This window comes from Mobula hypostoma, chromosome 9, assembly GCF_963921235.1.
Source record: "Mobula hypostoma chromosome 9, sMobHyp1.1, whole genome shotgun sequence".
Taxonomy (NCBI): Eukaryota; Metazoa; Chordata; class Chondrichthyes; order Myliobatiformes; family Myliobatidae; genus Mobula; species Mobula hypostoma.
Window position 1 is genome coordinate 116,239,197 of NC_086105.1, and position 21,465 is coordinate 116,260,661.

The 21,465-nt window shown below is 40.5% G+C and overlaps 2 protein-coding genes across 4 annotated transcripts in view; one reads left to right on the forward strand and one right to left on the reverse strand.

Annotated features, from left to right (window-relative positions):
* Positions 1–21,465, forward strand: part of LOC134351987 (uncharacterized protein C7orf50 homolog) — a 440,201-nt gene that overhangs the window by 153,427 nt on the left and 265,309 nt on the right. The gene's annotated exons all lie outside the window — the stretch shown is intronic.
* The window catches only part of LOC134351984 (uncharacterized), a 39,183-nt gene continuing 28,067 nt past the window's right edge, over positions 10,350–21,465 (reverse strand). For all 3 annotated transcript variants that reach the window (XM_063058977.1, XM_063058976.1, XM_063058975.1), the window contains one exon: positions 10,350–15,109. In XM_063058977.1, the coding sequence (XP_062915047.1) occupies positions 13,946–15,016 (1,071 nt within the window). In that variant the 5' untranslated portion in view covers positions 15,017–15,109 and the 3' untranslated portion in view covers positions 10,350–13,945. The remainder of the gene's footprint in view (positions 15,110–21,465) is intronic.

The window sequence follows — 21,465 nt, forward strand, 5'->3', positions numbered from 1 at the left end:
TTCCTGTATTACCATGGGCTCTTAACTTGGTAAGCAGCTTTACGTGTGGCATTTTGTCAAAGACTTTCTGAAAATCCAAATATATAACATGCACTACACCCCCGTTATCTATCCTACTTGTAATCTCCTCAATGAATCCCAATAGGTTTGTCAGGCAAGATTTTCCCTTAAGGAAGCCATGCTGACTTCGTGCTATCTTGTACTGTGTCACCAAGTACTCCATCACCTCATCCTTAACGATTGATTCTAATATCTTCCCAACCACTGATTTCAGGCAAACTGGTCTATAATTTCCTTTCTGCTGCCTCCCTCCAGAGTGGAGTGACATTTGCAATTTTCCAGTCCCCTGGAACCATGCCAGAGTCCAATGGTTCTTGAAAGATCATTACCAATGCCTCCACAATCTCTACTGCTACCTCCTTCAGAACCCTAAGGTGTAGTTCATCTGCGATTTTCCGTGATGATTTATATTTGGCTGACTGACTTGTTTGAATGAGCTACATGAAAGTACTTTGACAGAGACATCTTTTGGTTCTTAGTGTGATAGCGTCACCAAGAACTGACCTATTCTTTCTTTAGTAAGCAACTGCATATAATAAATTTATTCTTGGGAAGGGAAGTATTTGTTACCATTCCTTATTTTTTCTAAGTAGTGAATAATTTCTCATCACATTGGATCCTTTATTCTTCTGTTGAATATGACTATGATAAATTTATCAAGGTGAATGCAATGAAGTTCTTGTTACTATAATGTAATTTTGTGTTCTTGTTAATATAACATTGTGTTCTTGTTACTGTTGTTCAGATTTTCGGAATGGCTGAGACTTGCCATGATCAGAACTAATTTTCTCTAATATGTGTTGACTCAAGTTTTACGCCTTTCTCTGCCAGTTGGACTTGTTCTTCGGAATGTATACCACTCAACAAAGATCTGAATCAATACTAACCCACATGTATTTCTGTTTGGGAATAACAGATACTCTTAAAACACAAAGCTTTTAAATGACAGGGTTGACATGGGATATTTATTTGAAGATAATGCGCAGGCTCAGCTGGTTGTTTCTCAATTGTTCAGGCTTAATTGCTGGTCTATGGCAACAGATATTGTCCAGGCTTTAAAGTTGACATCAATCATTAAATAAATGCCCGGCCAGTGCTGACTGGTCAAAGAATTTGGCAAGCAAAATGTTGTTTGACCAATTGTTTTCTTACATGGCCACTGTAGTCATAAGGCATTTCTCATAACAGGCTGCCCCAGTTAATGAATTGTTCCATTTTTAACAGATGTCCATAAGTTGATTTGGGGAAAGTACACACAAAAAATAATGTGGTGTGGTAATTGCATCTCCATAATATTGCAATGAAAAGCATCAAAGGCACATATTACTGATAAGAAAAAAACCCTAAAAATGGGGGGGGGCGGGGGGTGGAGAGGGGAGAGGGAAAGGGAGATAAATTTAGCTCTGCAGTTTGTAGGAGTGAATTCCTATATGTACATCTGACCTTTGAATTTAATAATATTATGGAAGCATGTTCATATATAAGGGGTGTCCATTAGTAAGACATTTGTAACCTGGGGATGACCTGTCCAAGTTCAGCGTGTACATTTGTGCAGTAGTAAGTCAGTCACTAATATTCAGCAGAGTTAGATTAAGCATTAATAAGTTAAGATCTACAGTACATTCCCCACCATCTAGTCAAATGGAAAACAAAACTACAGGTACTGGTTGTGGTCTATGACTTACCTTGTCTTAAAGCAATTTTTAAACAATATCTGATCATTTCAGAATTTCTGATTTTGAGATATCGTGTTTTAAACTTGCAGAATGTGCTTGTTAGATGTAATTCATAAACATGAAGTCCTGCAGGTGCTGGAAATCCAAAGCAAGACACTTAACATACTGGAGGAATTCAGCAGGTTAGGCAGCATCTATAGGAGTGAATAAACAGTCGCCGTTTTAGGCTGAGGACCTTCATCAGGACTGGAAAGGAAGGGGGAAGAAATCAGAATAAGAAGATGGGTGGAGGGGAAAGAGTACAATCTGGCAAACGATGGGTGATACCAGGTGAGGGGGAAGGTGGATGGATGGGTGGGCAGAGGGGATTAAGTGAGCAGTTGGGAGGTAGTTGGGTGGAAGAGGTGAAGGGCTGAAGAAGAAGGGTCTGATAGGAGAGATGAGTGGACCATGGAAGAATTGGAAGGAGGAGGGGTATTAGAGGGAGGTGATGGACAGGCAAGGGAAGAGAAAGAGTAAGAGGGGAGCCAGATTGAGGAATGGATAAAGAGAGGAGGGGAGGAGGACAAATTACTGGAAGTTATAGATGTTCATGCCAGCAGGTTGGAGGCTACTCAGAAAGAATAAGAATAACCAACCTGAGAATGACTTCATCATGACAGAAGAGGTGGCCAAGGACACAATTAATGGCTTTAAGAAAAGATTTAAGTGAGCCAACATCTTCTATTTTATCAAAGAAGATAAATTAACCAACAATGCTTATTGATAGGTTATGTGTGATATGACAGATTGGAGGCAAAAGCAGTTCTCTGAATTGACCTTTGCTGTGCTTGACTGAAGCACAAGGGTGAGAGAACTGGTCAGACAAGTAATTAGGAACCAGGAGCTAGAAATTGGTCATCAGGGTATTCAACCTTGTCCCATCATTTAATGTAATCATGGCTGATCCATTTGGCCTCAATTCCTCTACTGTTCCAGTATGATTTTTCATTCTTTAAAATACTTATCTACCTCCACTCCACGTATATCTATTGATCTGGCTTCCACTGCATGCAATGCCAGAGGATTTTGGAGTTTCACTACCTTCTGAGAGAAGAAATGTCTATACATCTTAGTTTTAAATGACCAGGCCTTTACCTTGAACCTAAATTCCCTTGTTTGAGACTTTCCCACTCATGGAAAAATCTTAAGATTTACTCTGTCAAGCTTTCTTCGGATATAGTGTTTGAATAAGGTCAGCCCTCACTCTCCTAAACTCCAACTACATATCCTCTCCGGGTTGCAATAGGGTCCTGTTCCTGAAAACTGTTCCTAATTTAACTCTTATCAGCATAAACTTCTCATATGTTCTTCATTGTGCATTTATTTAGCTTCCTCATCAATTAGCCCATGCTATTCGTCTCAAGTACCTACTTTCTGTGACGTTTTTCAGACATGTGCCCTAATAACATGATAATGCCACATGTCGCCTTTCAGAATCAGGTTTATTATCAACGGCATGTGTCATGAAATTTATTAACTTAGCAGCAGCTATTCAATGCAAAACATAATATAGAGGAAGAAGAAGAAAAAAAAATCACAGCATACATATATTGAATAGATTAAAAATCATGCAAAAAACAGAAATAATATATATTAAAAAGTGGAGTTATGTTCACGGGTTCAATGTCTATTTAGGAATTGGATGGCAGAGGGGAAGAAGCTGTTCCAGAATCACTGAGTGTGTGCCTTCAGGCTTCTGTACCTCCTACCTGATGGTAACAGTGAGAAAAGGGCATGCCCTAAATGCTGGAGGTCCTTAATAATCGACGCTGCCTTTCTGAGACACCACTCCCTAAAGATGTCCAGGTTACTTTGTAGGCTAGTATCCAAGATAGAGCCAACTAAATTTACAACTCTCTGCAGCTTCTTTTGGTCTCATACGGTAGCCCACCACCACCGCCCCCCCACCAATATCAGACAGTGATGCAGCCTGTCAGAATGCTCTCCGCGGTACGTACATCTATAGAAGTATTTGTTGATGTACCAAATCTCTTCAAACTCCTAATGAAGCATGCTCGCTGTCTTGTCTTCTTTATGACTGCATCAATATGTTGGAACCAGGTTAGATCCTCAGAGATCTTGACACTCAGGAACATGAAACTGCTCACCCTCTGCACTTATGATCCCTCTGAAGATTGGTATGTGTTCCTTCGTCTTACCCTTCCTGTAGTAATCATCTCTTCCATCTTACTGATGTCGAGTGCAAGGTTGTTGCTACAACACCACTCCACTAGTTGGCATATCTTGCTCCTGTAGGCCCTCTTGTCTCCTTCTGAGATTCTATCAACAATGGTTGTATCATCAGCACTTGTATGCAGAAGTGAAGAATTATACTGTTGTAACTTCACCTCAGTTTCCAGAACAGAGCAGCCCCCAGCATCACTCCCATCCCCATTCACCTCCCATTGCTTTATTTCTGGCCCTATGTCCCAAGCTATGTTTTCAGAATGTTCGTTGCCAGCATTGATTAACTGAGTCATTTGCAGCTACTTGTGAATCTTCACATTAAACAATGTGTGCACGGAACTCCCAAACATGCTGTCAAATTCTCAGTGGATTAGCAACAAGAGCTGACTATTGTTTACTGTTGTTGCAGCAGAGATTAATTTTCCCTTTTTAGGGATCTGCCATTTCTCACTCCGTGTTCTGCCGTTGACACTATTAATGAGCTCTGCCTCACTGATCCCATAGAGACTCCTGATTTTACAGTTAACCATCATAAAATTGATTCTAAGAGCTGCTGATCAGTCATGCAAAAGGGATCAGTGCCACGTGGTGCCAGTCCAATTGGTTTTAATCTTAAGCGGTAGCCATATAATTCACGAATCAGGCTAAAGTTAAATAAAAGCATTCAGCCTTATTTACACAGTCAGTAAATTTTTATTGTCCTCTCTTGCTTAAGTTACTTGAGTTAAAGCACCACTGGTATGATTTCAGTTCTGATAAAACTGGGCTGTATAACAAACAGATGCAACTTTTAAAATTACAATATCCCATGCAATGTAGCATAGTCACAAATATGTTAAAACTTTTAATGACAAAAAATTTAAAGACCTGCTGTCATGTCTTTCAAAATGTCCCCATCTTCAAGAACACTAATGTTCTTCGAAATAATTATGTGGGAGATTAATTCACAGTAAGATTGTTGTTAATATGGTTTGGGAGTGGTAATTGAATAAAGGAGAAAAGTTGTCCAGGAGGACTTACTTCTTGAAATAAAATATCCTATGGCCGCTAATGTCTTCCCAAACAGGAGCAGGTTGATAGGATTCTAGTTGAACGTGTGAGGAACGAAGCTGAGTTCTTTCACTATGGAACTAGAATCTCAGACATTTGGGGTTGGGATCATGTTTGAATGTTTTGACTGATGGACATGTGGACCAGTTGAAATAAAAAACACATTACATTATTCAGTATCTACATACATCTTTTAATTTTCTCAGTGATTAAAATTACTGACCTTTATCATAATTTTACCAATCTAAGTATAACAGCAAGTTTGTTGAAATTAGTTATTGTAGATCTGTTCTTTCATGTTTTCATTTTTGAGATCCACCCAGGGATGATGAGGGGCACCATGGTGGTGTGGCAGTTTGTGCGACACTATTACAGCTCATCAGAGTCCGGAGTTGAATACCGGCACTGTCTGTAAGGAGTTGTATGTTCTCCATGTTCTCCGCATGGCTGCATGGGTTTTCTCCAGTCCAAAGACTGTGGGAGGAAATCAGTTAGTAGGTTTATAGGTCATTGTAAATTGTCCTGTGATGAGGCTAGGGCGGGTTGCTGGGTAGTTCGGCTTGTTGGGTAGATTACCTGTTTTGTGCTTTATCTCTAAATAAATGAAATTTTGAGAGTTTTCTATCATACAGCCTTTAGGTGTCTCTGCTCCTTCATCTCTGGTCCCCTACACTTCTGCAGTTTCCTAGCCTTTGCAATTCTTTCTCTGAACTTTTCTATCTCAATATGTCTCTGCTGATTTAACGTGCTTGTTATAACTCCTCTTTGCTTGTATCCCCTTCTGTGTTTTGTCATAGAGCTATAGAGATATATAGCATTACACAGTCCCTTTGGGCCCAGCATCTACGTTAACCATCATGACAATTTATACTAATCCTTCTTGCCTGCATTAACCCCATATCCCTCAAAGCCCTGCTTATTCAAGCATTTCTTCAAATGCCTCTTAGGGGTTGTCACTATACCTGCCTCTAGAATTTCTTCTGGCAGGTTATTCCAGACACCAGATTTACCCCATAGATCCTTATTGAACATTCTACCCCTCACTTTCAACCTGCACACTCAGATTTAGAGATACCGGGATGTCTCAATTGTATCTAGTTTTGTGATCGTACTTCAGTGAAGTAACTTGGGATGTTATACTATTTTTACAACCATGGTAAACGGTTTTACAACAATGTAATCCTTGAGGACCTTGAATAACTGAATAGTGGGTGGTTTAAGTTCAGAGCAGAGTGAATTGAATTGAGTTTTATTACTTACGTCCTTCAAATACATGAGGAGTAAAAATCTTTACGTTACGTCTCTGTTCAAATGTGCAATGTGCAATTATAGTACTTTATAATAAATATTATGTACAACAGGATAGTCAATATAACATAGAAATACAGTTGCGTCAGCATGAATTAAGCAGTCTGATGGCCTGGTGGAAGAAGCTGTCCCGACGGAGTCTGTTGGTCCTGGCTTTTATACTGTGGTGCTTTTTCCCAGATGGTAGCAGCTGGAACAGTTTGTGGTTGGAGTGACTCGGGTCTCCAATGATCCTTCGGACCCTTTTCACACACCTGTCTTTCTAAATAGTACAGTGATGGAAGGTAGGATTTTTGATTAGGATGATAAGGGATCAGGAATTTAACATATAAATAGTTAGGCAGTAATCAGCATGTATGTATTTTTTAAGAGATTGACCAAAGATTACAAAGGTATAAGTTGTCTGGGCCTTGTTCATTCATCAACGAACACTGAACAGTGCAAGAAAAGCTTCCCAGAGGAGTTTTCGATAGGTTGGAACTTGTCAGGGATTTGGAGGAGTGGGATGGGGGATAGGGGAGGTAGTGTGATTTATCTGAGAAATGAAGAAGGATAGAAGATAAGATCAAAGATGGAGGGTCTGCTGAGCACTTCCAGGCACTTACAGAGTGGTGCAGTGTGTAAGTTTAGGAAGCGGTGATGTGGATGGTGTAGAAGATTGTCATAGGTTGCAAGGGATGGAATGAAAAGTGACAGATGGAGTTCAACTCAGGAACTTGTGAAGTGGAAGGTGAAACTCAAAGGCAGAGTACAAGGTTAATGACAGGATTCTTAGCAGTGTGGAGGAATAGCAGGACCTTGGGGTCCACGTTCATATTTCTGTCAAAGTTGCTGCAGAAATGGATGAGGCGAATAAGAAGGCAGATGTAGTGTTGGCCCCCATTGGTTGGGGGGATTGAGTTCAACAGCCACAGGAAATGTTTCAGCTCAATAAAACTCTGGCTAAACCACTTTTGGTGTATTGTCTCTAGTTCTGGCCACCTCATTATAGAAACGAGTGGAAGTTTTAGTTAGGGTGCAGAGGAGATTTACCAGGATATTACCTAGATTGCAGAGAGCATTTGTAATGTGGAAAGACTGAGCAGGCTAGGGCTTTTCTCTTTGGAGTGAAGGAGGGTGAAAGATGACTTGATAGAGGTGATAGAGATGATAAGAGACATAGATGGAGTGGATAGACAGAGTCTTTTTCCCAATGACTAATAGGAGGGTGCATAATTTTAATGTGATTGGAGGAACATAGGTGGGGGGGGGAAAGATTTTTTACACCGAATGCATTGCTGGGAGAGGTGGTAGAGGTTGATACATCAGGGAGATAGGCACATGGATAAAATAAATGGATTGTTAAGTGGCAGGTCAAATGTTTGGAACAGCATTATGGGCCAAATGGCTTGTACTGTGCTGTACTGTTCTATGTTCTATGTATTCATTGCAAAAGTCAAACCGGCTGGAGTGACTCTGCAGGTCAGGCAGCACCTCTGCAGGCAGAGCGATGGTCCACGTTTTGGGTCGAGCCCCTGCATCAGGCACCGAAATGTCAAGCTTACTCAGATACGGCCTGTCTCACTGATTTCCTCGTACAGTTTGATTTTGCTCCAGATACTTGAATAGGTTAAAGAGTCTTTGAGGGCTGTTAATTAGAGCACATGATGAACTGACAGCATGTGAACTTTTGTACTTGTTAGGCATGAAGGAGGATGAATCTCTGTTGCAATTTAGCTGGAAGTTGTGGAAAAGTTGAAATAAGGACCACAGTGCATGTGGAACTGAGAGGAGATGTGAAGCAATCACGTTTATGAAGCTATTTAACGTGTCTGGGACCCAGTTACTTAATAAGCACTAACAGAAAGATATTGAAGCTGAATGTGGTGAAGCATTAATGTTGCTGTCATATCAAATCCTTACCATGGGATGGAAATGCAAGCCGAATTCTGTTAGTGCGTATGCACTGGTCGTGCATTCAGCCTGGTACAGCCGTTCCGATCTATTCTTACTTTCTTCTTCTTACTTTTTAATTTATGTTTTTTTTGTATTTTTTTTTCTCACGGTAACACGTTGAAGCTGCACCCTCTCTAACATGCTGGTAGAGAGAGTTTTATTTGGGTTTTTAGCACTGGAAATAGTTACATCCAGACATGCGGGACAGAAGCAAGGTCGCATTGTGTATTCCAGGGACCAGCTGTTTGCGCTAATGCTGGCCGGTTTAGCGAGCAGAGCGGCGGACACCCCTGCTGAAATCTGGAGGAAAACACACAGTGGATGCAGAGGGGGAATCACAAAGTCGAGGAAAGAGGACAGGGTCGAGACAACAGAGACTTATGGAGAAGAGGAGTTCGGTGGGTAATAAAATGGACGAATTCACGGCGCTAGCCAGGCGTCAGAGAACATTTTGGGAGTGCAGTGTTATGTGCTTCACTGGAACGGGGCTGCACGAGGACATTCCCGATCAAAACTTCTCCATGGACGGCTTCCAGACCGTTCCGGCTGACCGGAAGTGCACTGAGAGCGGTAAGCATAAAGGAGTTGGGTGCTTACTGTTCTGGTTAACAACAGATGGTGCAATCTGGGTCATATTACGATCGAGGAACATGTTTGTAGACCGGATATTGAACTTTTTACTGTTGGACTTCGGCCACATTCCACCAAAATACAACACTGGGTGGCGCGAGAGGTCGTTCCTGCCTGTGGCCATCGAACGTGCAGCTCCTCCCGTGGAGGGTCAGACACCCTGAGCCAATAGACTGGTCCTGGACTTATTTTCCATCTGGCATAGTTTGCATTTTGTTGTTTGATTGTTTGTGGTTTTTGTATTGCTATATTTACGCTCTATTCTTGGTTGGTGCGGCTGTAACGAAACCCAATTTCCCTCGAGATTAATAAAGTATATCTATCTATCTATCTAAATGTAAAGAGCTTCTCAGTAATTTGTTAAGCTGCAGTACTGAATTTGGGCCACTGGGTTGTGCTGTGTGCCACTTCAGTTCCTGAAGCCAAGATTCAGCTTGCATTGAGAAAAAAGAGGTAGAGTGAGTTTGTGTGTGTGTGTGAGAGAGAGAGATAGATAGATAGATGCAGGAAGGAGGAATGTAGAAACCCAGATTGTGGCTGAAATAAAAATAAACTGCTGATGCAAAATTCCAGATGCTGAAAATTTAATGCTCAGTAGGTCATGCAGTGTGTGTGGGAAGATCAACAGAGGTAAGGCTTTAGGTCAGAGACTCTTTGTCAGAATGGAAATAAATTTTGAAGTAAAATATATTGGATTACCATTTGCTTACCATTGACTTGATGTTTTATTAATTAGTCATTTTCAATCATTTGTAATCTAATTTGAACATAAGATTGAAATAAGTGTAGGTAAGTTTTGGGGAAGGGTGTAGAGAATATATAATTTTGGTTGACATTTCATTTTCTTAGATGCTCTATCCTTTTGAAATTAGTAACAGGACATGTGGTAATTGGGTGATGCCAGCCTTGGCTATTAAATGCTTGAAGATACTTGGAGGGAGGAATGACTGGGTGAGATAGAAAGCTGTCTGATTTGGGGAAAGGACTAATGTGGAATAGAGAGATCTGGATCGTACACAGTGAGATATTGTACTTGTAACTTGGGAGGGCATAGTAATATCAGAAGAACATAGTAGAGGATGTAACAGAGGAAGATTGGAAAGGCTGTGATGGACAGCTGTTGCTGACTTGAGAGGGAAGATCATCTATTTAGTTTAGAGACATGAGAGCTGTTGCAAAATCTAATTATAAGAGGGACCATATAGAGTTGAGAACTGTTGAATGGTGATAATGATGGAAGAATTGTAGAGAAAAAAAATGTTCAGCATCCCAGAAAAGTTAGCTGCTTCAAACTCCTTTGTTTAAAGATCCAAGACCCCCATTGGGAATCCTTGGAAAGGTTCAGGCATGTGCAGAAGAGAGTTCCATCATTAGTTGTAAAGAATGATGAAAAATATCAAATTATTGTTCGAGCTTGTAATATGAACACAGTCACCAGAGAGACTTAGATATGAAGTAGTCTTTTATTCAACAAAATGAGACACAGCAGACATTATATTGAGATCTTTCTGGAGGAAGAGGCCTGCTTGACCCAATATTGAATGACATTTTATATGCTAAAGATCAATGGATAATTCTATATTTACAATGTATCTATAATGCTTCCTTTGAATTAATATAACTTCTACTCCTCCTTCTTCACACCCGCGTACAGACTCCCAAAAAGGACGTTAAATCAGCATTGTCTGATTTTCCAATTAACTGCAGTTCACAGCTATTAGGAACCCATTGTTGCTGCATTTTAAATTTTATCTACAGTCCATATTCAGATCTGAAGATTGGGGATGAAGTTAGAATTTTGCTATACACCCTAAGTCCTGAATATGCTCTAACAGAGCTTATTTCCCTCTCTTTAGCCATCACATTATATACACATCAAGGTAGTGAGATTAATTGCCTAGCTACCAGCATAGATCTGGAAATTGTAAAATTTACGGCTTAGCTAGCCTTCAGAACAACTATATTACTACTTAGTGGTATAAATATAAACTCACCCCTGAGATCCACATATGATTTTCAAACCAATGGACAACTTGTAGCTTTAGATGATATATAATTATTAATTATTATGATTTCATTATTAGATTATATATGATCACTTTTCAGTAGCAAGCTGTTATTGAAATTGTTATTCTCTTAGCTGTCTCTGTGGAATGCTGGAGTATTTTATTTCTGTCAATCAAGACAGTTGGGCAGTATTACAACATATATATAAACCAAGATAGGTGAATAAGCTAGAGTGAAAATTGTTAAGAAACTTTTTGTTCAGGCAGCAAATAGTCAAGAGTGTAAAAATAACCTTGAGAATATGCATAAGCAAAGCTGTTGCGTTCAATACAGTTACTTTTCATCGTTTAAAAGATCACTTTCAGAAAAGATGTCATAAACATACCAAAAGTTTCCTTATAACATTCTGTATAACATAATTCAATAACAATCGTGAGCTAAATAATTGCATATGGAGTGATATTCCTTTGTCAATTAGGTCATATTTGCCTCATAATTGGACATCTCTATTTTATTTCCACTCTTGATTTAACAAAGACTTTAACGAAAAGTACAAATGATATAATATTGCAGATCTGCTTTTGCTGATGATGTTTTATTGTCCAGTAGCTGAGTAATTTGAATAATTTCTTACAGTTGGTATAAGAGGGACAGATGGCATTAGAGTTCATGTTCCTGCCAGTTCTCAACACTGTAGTTTCCTGAGTTTTGTCGGGCTGAAGAGAGAATGAGTAATTGCTAATAATGTATTTTGTAACTGCCAAACAGCAAGTGGAGATATTGAAAGAACTTGACTTTTGTTCATTGAGCAATTCCTGTATTACCTCTATACCCTTTACAACTCTTCTTAGCTAATGTGTTTACTACATTCACTTCTAATTAAAAGGCTTTAAAATGATGATTGAGAAGCTCAACACCAAATAGGAGCAAAGTAGCCTTCTTGGTTCGATTCTAATTACTACCTTAAAGTTGTGGCACTGTGGCTCCAATGCTCCACTTACAAAACACACCGCAGTTATTTGCCAAGATTTCCTTAACTGCACTTTTAAAACACTCAGTCTTTGGAAAGATTGGCGTTACAACAGTCGCATATTATGCTGCCTCGCAAATAAATTATGTCTTTATTGTTGCCGGGAAGAAATGCTGTAACTTCCTGCATGAGAGCACTGGAGGGATATTTTCTGGAGCAGGTTATGAGTCTGTCTCACCACTGCCTTCTCAAGCATGACGAATGTGCACATTGCCAACAAGGATGTCGAGGCTTCAGAAGAGGTTTATAAGGATGTTGCCTGGATTGGATGGCACATGCTATAATGAGTGGTTGACAGGCTTGGGTTGTTTTCTGTGGGGCAGCAGAGGCTGAAAGGGGGATCTAATAGAGGTTTATAAGATTAGGAGAGGCATTGGTAGAGTAGAAAGGCAATAACTTTTTCCAAGGGTTGGCCCGTCTAATAACAGAGCGCATACAAAGGAGACATGAGGAGTAAATCTTTTACATAGGGATTGGTGGGTGCACTGCCTGAGATGGTGTTAGAGGGTGAAATGTTAAACAGTTTTAAAAGATGTTTGGATCGACCCATGAATGTGATGAATTTGGATATTCTCTTCAGAAATAATTGGTTAGCCATTTGATTACTAAGTTAATTGGTTCAGTACAACATTGTGGGCCTACGATATTATTCCTGTGCTGTACTGTTCTATGTAATTCTGCATCTATTGATACGAGCAAGAGAGAGGCAGTTTTGAACCAGAAATTAATCTCTCTGCTTAGCCCTTTTGCAGTGTTTGTGGATAATGAGCCTTGACAGCAGAGTTCATTCATACTGGGTGGCTGTGGTTTCTGGAGACTGAGTGAGCTGGTGAACCTGAGCTTTTGATAGTTGAGGCAGCAAAGTTTGGTGATTTTTCTTCAGCTGGGAGATCTGGAAGAGCCAGCTGAAGTGCTGACTCCTTTTCGTCCACAAGCAAACGTGGATGTGAGTTGAATTTTAATTAGCAGCTCTCATCAGAATTCTTCCTTTTTACGTTTGAGGTCACAGTTGTTCCTTTGTTCTTGAATACAGAATGAAAAGTAATGTGTGCAGCCTTGTAGTTCAACAATTTATTACTTTTAGCTCTTAATCCAGTGCCAGCAATTAAATTGCCATTTGCAGAACTCGTTTTGAAGGCTAGAATTGAGTGTAGTTTCACTCCATTCACACCAGAGGCAGTAATCTTCCATCAATCATGGCTCCTTGGCCAGTAGGTTGTGAAAGGAAGAATTCAGTCCTGTGGTCTTAGAAGTTGATACAATGTGGAATCTGTAACCTTGTAATATTTGATCTACCTTCTGCAACTTGATTTGTTCAAGATTTTAACATAGTGACTGCATCGGTTCTGAAGTGGAAAATTGGCCAATAAAAGCTCATCTTTCGTGCCTTCCAAAGACTGACCTTTGCCGTAGTGTTGTGCTCCTTTAGAAGCCATTGGTACACCCACATTGTTTTAACAGTCAGTGTTTAGGACTTGTCTTTCTCCTGATTATCCACATAACATTCTTCATCTGCATCTCCCTCGTTTTGTTAACATTTCCCACCGGGTAAAGACAAACCGTTCCAAGGATGCTAACGTGCATCTTACTGTGATATATTCCAGAATGATATTAGTGACAGTTGAGAGTTGGAGTTGATCACTCACAGAGTGTTGCTCCTCAAAGGGATCTGGGAATGTTTTGTGCTTTCCACCATTTTCTGCCTTCCCATGCAAGTGGGAAATGGGTGAAACCTTGTTTCACTGCAAAGTACATACATTTGAGGATTTAAAAAAAATTGGAATGAAACATTAAAATTTGCCACCATTTAAAAAAATTTTCAATCAGAATTTGATACTGGAATGATATCACATTCAATTGATATTGGTTTGGTTGAGTTGATCATTACATAATGTTCTGGTGCCTAGATGCAAAAGAAAGACTTCCATGGATATAGAACTCCTCTTGCCCCTTTTTCAAGATGTTCTGCAGCACTTTAAAGCCTATGAAGCTATGTCTGAAGGACAGTTCCTCTTGTATTCTAAGACAGTGTGTGTAGATGATTTTGACTTTCGTGTAGAGAAGCTGCTTCTACAGGCTGCTCATTGATCTCAATGGTGGGGCTCATGTTACTTCGGTTTCTGTTGGAGTCGTACACCCAGCTGGGCTTAGTAATGCACCTCAGGAAACTCCTGGCAGCTTGTCTCATTTTCTCATCAAAAATGAGAATGCACACAAGGCATAGGCAGCTCCCGGTGAACATGATCAACTCTCCAATTACTGCCATCTCTTGCATTTTATAACTGCCGTAGGTATCGACTGCCTGTCGTCGGAGGAGAAGCAGAACATTGTAAACAAGGCGGCAAATAAAAGTCACCGTGACCAGTGCTAGGAAAACTCGGTGTGGAGAGATAGATGTCATGCAGGTTTGTAGGCCATTTGAACTCTGCATGCGTGTGGAATGAATCAGGAAATACAGGATAAATCCCAGAATGGTGAGCGTTGGCAAGAGAAATCCAAAGACAAACTTGACGATGTTATATTTTGCTGGAGCCTCGAGAGGGTCTACGTAGCAGTTCACTTCCTTGTTCAAGTCTTCACTGACCCCAATGAGAGCTGTGACCAGAGCTGACCAGAGAATGCTCGAGCATATCACAGCGAGGATGGTGATGAGAGGCTTTCTCAGGGTTCTTCCGGTCAGTGCAGTCTGGTCGTATACCAGAAAGAAGGAAATTGCAACATGCATGTATTCTGTGTAGAAATAAGGGAGGTTGAAGCAAAATGAGAGGATTGTACAACATAGAGCAGAGGTCGTAACGGGGTTTGGCCTGACTATATCAGTAAACGAGAAAAGGATAAGCAGGAAATCAGCCACAGTCACTGTGAATACACAAACGTCAAGTATTTCAAATTTACTTTTGTTGAAGTTTCTAATATAAGTAATTAGGATGAAGGTCCCTGTTAAGAGTCCAACAAGTCCAAATATGCTGTAGACATAAACACTCCTTGAGATTATATTTTGTAGTTCCATAATCTTGATGAATATGTGGTGATCAGTAATATTATTGCCTGAAGAAGAGTGGTACAAGGATTCATTGGAAGGAATTTCCATTATTGTAGCCCTTGTGGAATTACTTACTTGGTGATTTTCTGAATCTGCAGCTCAATCCTATGCTGCAAACTGGCTGACAAAATGGTCTCCAACCTGTAAAGAACAATAAAAACAACTGAAGTTAATTTCAATCTACCTGAAAGGATGTTCTGTGTAGCTAAAAAAAAAATGATTTTGGTATCAGTCTTGGCTCAGTGATGGCTCTCTGGGCTTGGTATAAGAGGTTATCATTGCAGACTGTTCGTTCGTTATGTACAGCCTACATAAATTGGGCTCGGGGATTTGTAAACTGGGAAGGACATGTAATGACTTATTTGATTTGCAGTCCATTCTGTTACAGTGGATTCTTGTTAATTGGGACAACTCTTGAATGGAACATTTTAGCCCAATAAAGAGGCTGCCCCAATTAGCCGATGTTTCATGGAAATAGTTAAAAAGATATAAAAATGTAACTAACATTTAACTGAGTAACAAATTATTTATTTCAATGAAATACAGAACAAATTAGAACTCTACCAATACTACTATAGTACTATAAAACTGTGTATTAGTTCCTAATAGCTATCAACAGAGGAATTCATCCAATGTACGCTGTCATATTCTTTTGATTGACCATAAATGAACAAAATCCCACGGTATGCACCTAGTGCAGATAATGGATTGTCTTCGTACAATGCCTTTGATAATTGCATTTTCCAAAACTTCATTTTCATTGTAACATTGAAAATGAAGGAGAAGGGAGGAGAAGATGGCGCCGCGACGCGGTGATGTCTGTTATTTGTCTAGTAGGGTGCCGTGCATAATCCTGATTTGATGGAGACGGATGTGAGATTACAGAGGAACATCTGGTGAAACTCTTGAAATGCCTGCTTCACTGCTGCTGCTACTGCGTGGTCCAGAATCTCCGGAGGAGAAGGCCCCGAGTCCTCGGCTTTGCTTGTTGCTTGGCGGCCGGGGCGGGGTCAAAGCGCTCGGCAGAGGATGGTGCTCGGAGGGGCTGGTCAGAGGCTCAAAGTTTTCGGATGGATTCAGAGTCCGCTGCGGTCAGGTGCTTCCAATGGTGCTGCGTCGGCAAGTTTACGGCGCTTGGAGGTTCATGGCAGGGAGAGTTCCTCCCTTCTGCCGCCTGCGTGAGATGATGGGGCTATCGGGACTTTGAGACTTTTTTTACCGTGCCCATGGTCTGCTCTTTATCAAATTATGGTATTGCTTTGCAGTGTTGTAACTATATGTTATAATTATGTGGTTTTGTCAGTTTTAGGCTTGGTTTGTCCTGTGTTTTCTTGTGATATCATTCTGGAGGAAAGTTGTATCATTTTTAATGCATGCATTTCTAAATGACAATAAATGAGGACTAAGTGTCCTCATAATGCAATCCAACATTCAAGATGATTGTTGATACCTTCAAATTCTTCATAGGTCCTAACTTGTTGAAGTAGCGAAATCGTTTCATTTTCACTCCTGCCTGTTTCTGACATCTCCAACCCTGAATGCTTGAAACCACAGTGAGCAAAACGGTTCTGAATTGTCTTTACTGCTGATTTCTCGCCAATTATCAGTGACTTAAATACTGCTTTTTGAACACAAACACATGCAGCTGACGCTGATGGCCCCACAAGTGCATGCAACACTGTTCAGTAACAGTCTCCTGTCCCAACTGAGCAGCATAGTGTCCCAAAAAAATGAAGGGAATTCCAGTTATTTCCTTGATTAGTTTTTGTTCTTTAAGAGTTGTCCCAATTAAGTGGCTGCCCCAACAAACTGATGGCCCAATCTACTGTATATAACCTTTTTGTGTATTGCCTTGAACCACTTTGCCACATAAGGTATGCTCTTTAAATGCATTTGTTCTTTAGTTGCATGCTTTATAACTGGAAGAAGTTAGAGACATTGCCTACTTACTCAGGGATCAGGAATGTAAACAAAATCTGGGTTGGGGAAGGGTGTAAGCTGCAGTAATAAGACAAGCTCCAGAAACTGCTCTGTCTGGGGCATGTAATCCACTATTGTGGATTCCTCATATGGGACTGCATTCTCCATGCCCATTATGTTCAGAACAGGCTGATGATTGAATTATTGTTTGCAGTGCGGTCATAATCAGCGATTTTTAGCATAAGTTGAACGAAATGTAGAATTCTTCATTTTGTGTTGAAACCCTAACCCTAACCCTACCTTCCAAGGCTGATGAGCCCAGGCTGCCCACCCAGTTATACCGCTGGACACTCAGTCGCGCCATGACATAGCAAACTCAGCAAGAACAGGGATGTCACATTTCAGCAACTGGTTGTAAAAGGATCTGCAGGGTAGAGTAACCTGAGAACCTGTGTCAAGTATGAATCTAGCATAAGTACCCTCAATTTGTATGGATACATGAGCTTGGTCCCACTAAGCCTTCAGGAATAGAGCTTTGCACTTTAGTGTTTTCCTTGATACATTGATTGGAACATGTTCTCTCTGAGACGCCAGATCGTTCCCTTACTGGGCCTCTCCGAAGGTTTTCCCATCCTTCACACTCCTGCTTGAAATGTCCGTCCTCACCACAGATGTAACAGAAAATACCGATCGCTTCCCTCATCAAGAGACCCCTGCTGGCAGCAGCCCTCTGCTTAGTACGTCCTATCGGTGAATCCAGTTTCCTTTCGGACTTGCCACGCGATGGCAGCACTATCCGACATCAACCAAAGTACCTCGGCTTGCATGTTTTTCAGCACATCCTGCAAAACCCCCATTTATGTGGCATCAGAGATTGCTTCAGCAACAGAGGCTACTACTGAGGACTTTGCCCTACTGGTGGAAGTCTCCCACTCCTCTGTCGTATTTTCCTCCTCTCTTACTTCTCTGATCAGCTCAACAAACGAGAAAGGGGGACTCGTCTTCTGAGGCATTCAAATGCTGAAGGCAGTCACGTCACGTGGCAGTGCACCCTTCACAACTTGCCCCATCCTTAATCAGTTTATCTCAGGCAGTTGAGTTGTCCCATTATGGCACAAGCAATGTCGCTGTCTTTCTAACTTGAAAATGTAGGCAGAAAGTTTCTGCCCTTCTCCTGGAAGATGTGCCTGAGCCTCATCATAAGCTCTGCTGGGCTGCCCGTCCTGCCAAAAATGTTTTCTGGCGCTTGCATGTAGTCCGCAGATGTGACAATGTGTGTTCTACCTTTAGGGAGCTCACCATCACGGCAGCCAGACCTTTTGGACTCTCTTACCAGTTGCTGTCTTTTCATGTTATCTGAGCTCTGCTACTCATCCAGTAATTGAGACGTCTGCTCTGCCCAAGTCTCATATTCTTTCTCCCCACTGGAGTTGAGCTTGACTCCAGAGAATGTTCTCAGCCTGCAATAATGTTGGCTCTCCACCAGTGCGCTTTAGCATTTATCAGACTGTGAAGTAATCGCCAAAACCAGACGAGAATTTCCATCACCCACTGAAGCACCCATTAGACCTTCCACATCAGACAACTTCTTCCCCTCACTTGGCAGAAATGAGCACAACTTGTTTTTTTTATATATAATTTTTATTACATTTTCAAAAAGAATACATGAAAAGATAAAATCTACCCACCCCCCCTTAACCCTCCCCCCCCATATATATATAGTCCTACCTAAAAGAAAGAAAGAGAAAAAAAAAAAGAGCCGCCTGGGTATTGGAAGGTTTCCACACGCTCCATGGGATTCAAAATAAATTTGGTATAATTATTCGTTACTTTCCCCAAGTAACCAAATTCTTTGTCGGAGCACTTAAATATGACATCCTATCTTTTGTAAATAAGGGCGCCAAATATTCAAGAATGTTACATAATTATCTCTTAAATTATAAGTAATTTTTTAAAGCGGAATAGAACTAGCCATTTCATTATTCCAACGATCCATACTTAAATATGAATCAGATTTCCAAGTAACTGCTATAGTCTTCTTAGCTACTGCCAATGCAATTTTTATAACAACTTGTTTATGAGGTCCTCACTCTTCAGCAATGTACAATTCATCTTTATTGTCTTCACCCTCAGCTACATGTCCCCCTGATCGTACCAGGCAGTGCGACTTTGGTCATGTCACTGCTAGTCTGGACTAGCATGATATACTTACCCGCCGATTGATCAAACTGCCGTTCAACTAGCGTAGCTTTCCCAATACTTTTACAGAACTCAGCACTCTAGTTTGCAGTTCATCAGGGTTTTGGATATTCACCCTGCTCAGAACACAAGCATTAGTTGTGGGTAATCTCTTTGAATTGCACTGTCTTAATTTCTGTGGCGTCCATAATAATGTACCTTAATCACTTTCCCCGTCACTAGTGTAAACACAGGCTTAAGTACACAGACCACGTAATCAATTCTAAAGCAGCTGTTTCACAGCCTTCAAAATCCCTGGACAATGGTCTGCCACAAATGTTCCTCACCGGGCTCGTATGTAAACTTGATTCAATAGTGAACTCTGCTAACAGCCATGTGACTCAGCAGTGAGAAGGCCACCTTTCGCAAACAATATATGTCTAGGGTTGGTATGATTTGGGGTTCAAACAAACAGGAACGTTGTGATGTACTGATTAAAGAAACCTCGATCTGAGGGAATGCTGTCTAAATACTGCCTATACACAATTATCAGCCGTCAAGAAATAACAAGTCATACCCGCATAAAATGATAAAGAAGTATATTTACTAATTTCACATTTATCAAACAGTTAGTAAGAGAAAGAAAATAGAAAAGAATAAAAGGCTCATCTTGGACTTCAACTTGCGAAGCATTCCTTGCAATCATGTCTTCCCGTTGGATCGAATTCTACAGCCGTCTCTTCTGATCTTCTCTTCTCCGCATCTCCCGCAAAAGACCACAAACCCACCAGTGTCGATCACATCTCTCTCCACCCAGCTCTCCCTAGAACCTTCTCCCAATTCCACCATCTTGATTGACTGACATCACATTCCTAAGTTAAACTACTTGCCTCCTTATTTTTAGCTGAAACCAAAACATTCTACCAGCAGGGCACACTACTTTTACAGAAAACTACTAAATGAAATACCACACAACATAGTAGTGGAAATCTTAACCAGGGCATTATATTTCCCTTTCCTTTCTAGGTATGCTCTTTTATATAATTTTCAATATAATACAGCCAGAATTTTGCATTGTATTCCAGGTGGATGAACATAGTTCATAGTTTCAGTAGCTATAATGGGGTTCACCCCATTAAGATTTTTGGTTTGGGTATATTTCAATAGAATTGTATGTTTGAAATTGTCAGATGTCATTTTTAATAGGGTTATTTTGAAAATATTTCTAATACTTGCTTTCTGTTATTGAAGCTAATCGCATGACATCTATACTCTTGTCATGTCAGCTTTTCTGAAAGATTCTAAGAACAAAAGTCGTTCATGAAACTCCCATTTTATAACACTTTTGTGAATATAACTGTGGATAATCAGAACCAGGGGAGTTCAGACCCATGTCTGTCCCTCTCTGTCCTCGTTCACACGACTTGTACATTTCCCAGAGCTTTGGTTCTCTCAGGGGCAGTGATATTTTGGCCAATTTCTGGAAATGAAGTTGCACTTCCTCCGCATATTGCTATGCATTAAATTTCAGCTTTGAGTCAGATAATTGAGATTTTAATCCTGATATTCTGCATAGTTTAGGATTTGCTGCTTGAAAGTTTTGGAAGTAGATCTTGGATGTAGGAAGTCAGATCCGTATGCACTTTTTAAAAAGATTAAGGTCATAATATGAGGTTACCATACGCATAAGGAAACAGATGCTTTTGCTTCCTTCCCATTTGAGTTGGAGTAGTTCTGAAATCTCTCCTGAATGCTATCAAGAGTGATACATTATAGCAAGCCAGTAAGTTTGCTCTTTCCCATTTGTTTATAGTATTCAACACTGGTAATCTACACCTGTCCCACTGAGCACCACCCATCCTACCCAGATTCTCTGTCCCCAAGGCTCACATCATATCTCTCCTCATGTCTTCTCCAAATTGTGATATCCAATTCCTGTTTCATTGATTCTCGCTAAGCTTTTCCTCAGAATCTGAAATGAGTCTATCACTGGCCTATGTTGTAAAATTTGTTGTTTTGTAGCAGCAGCGCATTGCAATAGATAATAGAAAAACTATAAATTACAATTAGAAATAGATATTAAAAGCAATTAAATTAAATAAGGATTGCAAAAAGAATGAAAAAAAGGAAAAAAAATTGATGTGCACTGCACATGGGTTCATTGCCCATTCAGAACTCTGATGCTAGCAGGCAAGAAGCTTTGAGGCTCCTGTATCGCCTCCTTGATGGAGCAGTGAAAAGAGGGCATGGCCTGGGTGATTGGGGTCCTTAATGGTGGATACCACCTTTTTGAGGCATCAATTTTTGAAGGTGTCCTCAACGCTGGGGAGGCTAGTGCCTCATTCAACTCCCTGGGGAGCCGAATGAGTTTGCAACCCTCTGCAGCTTTTTCTGATCTT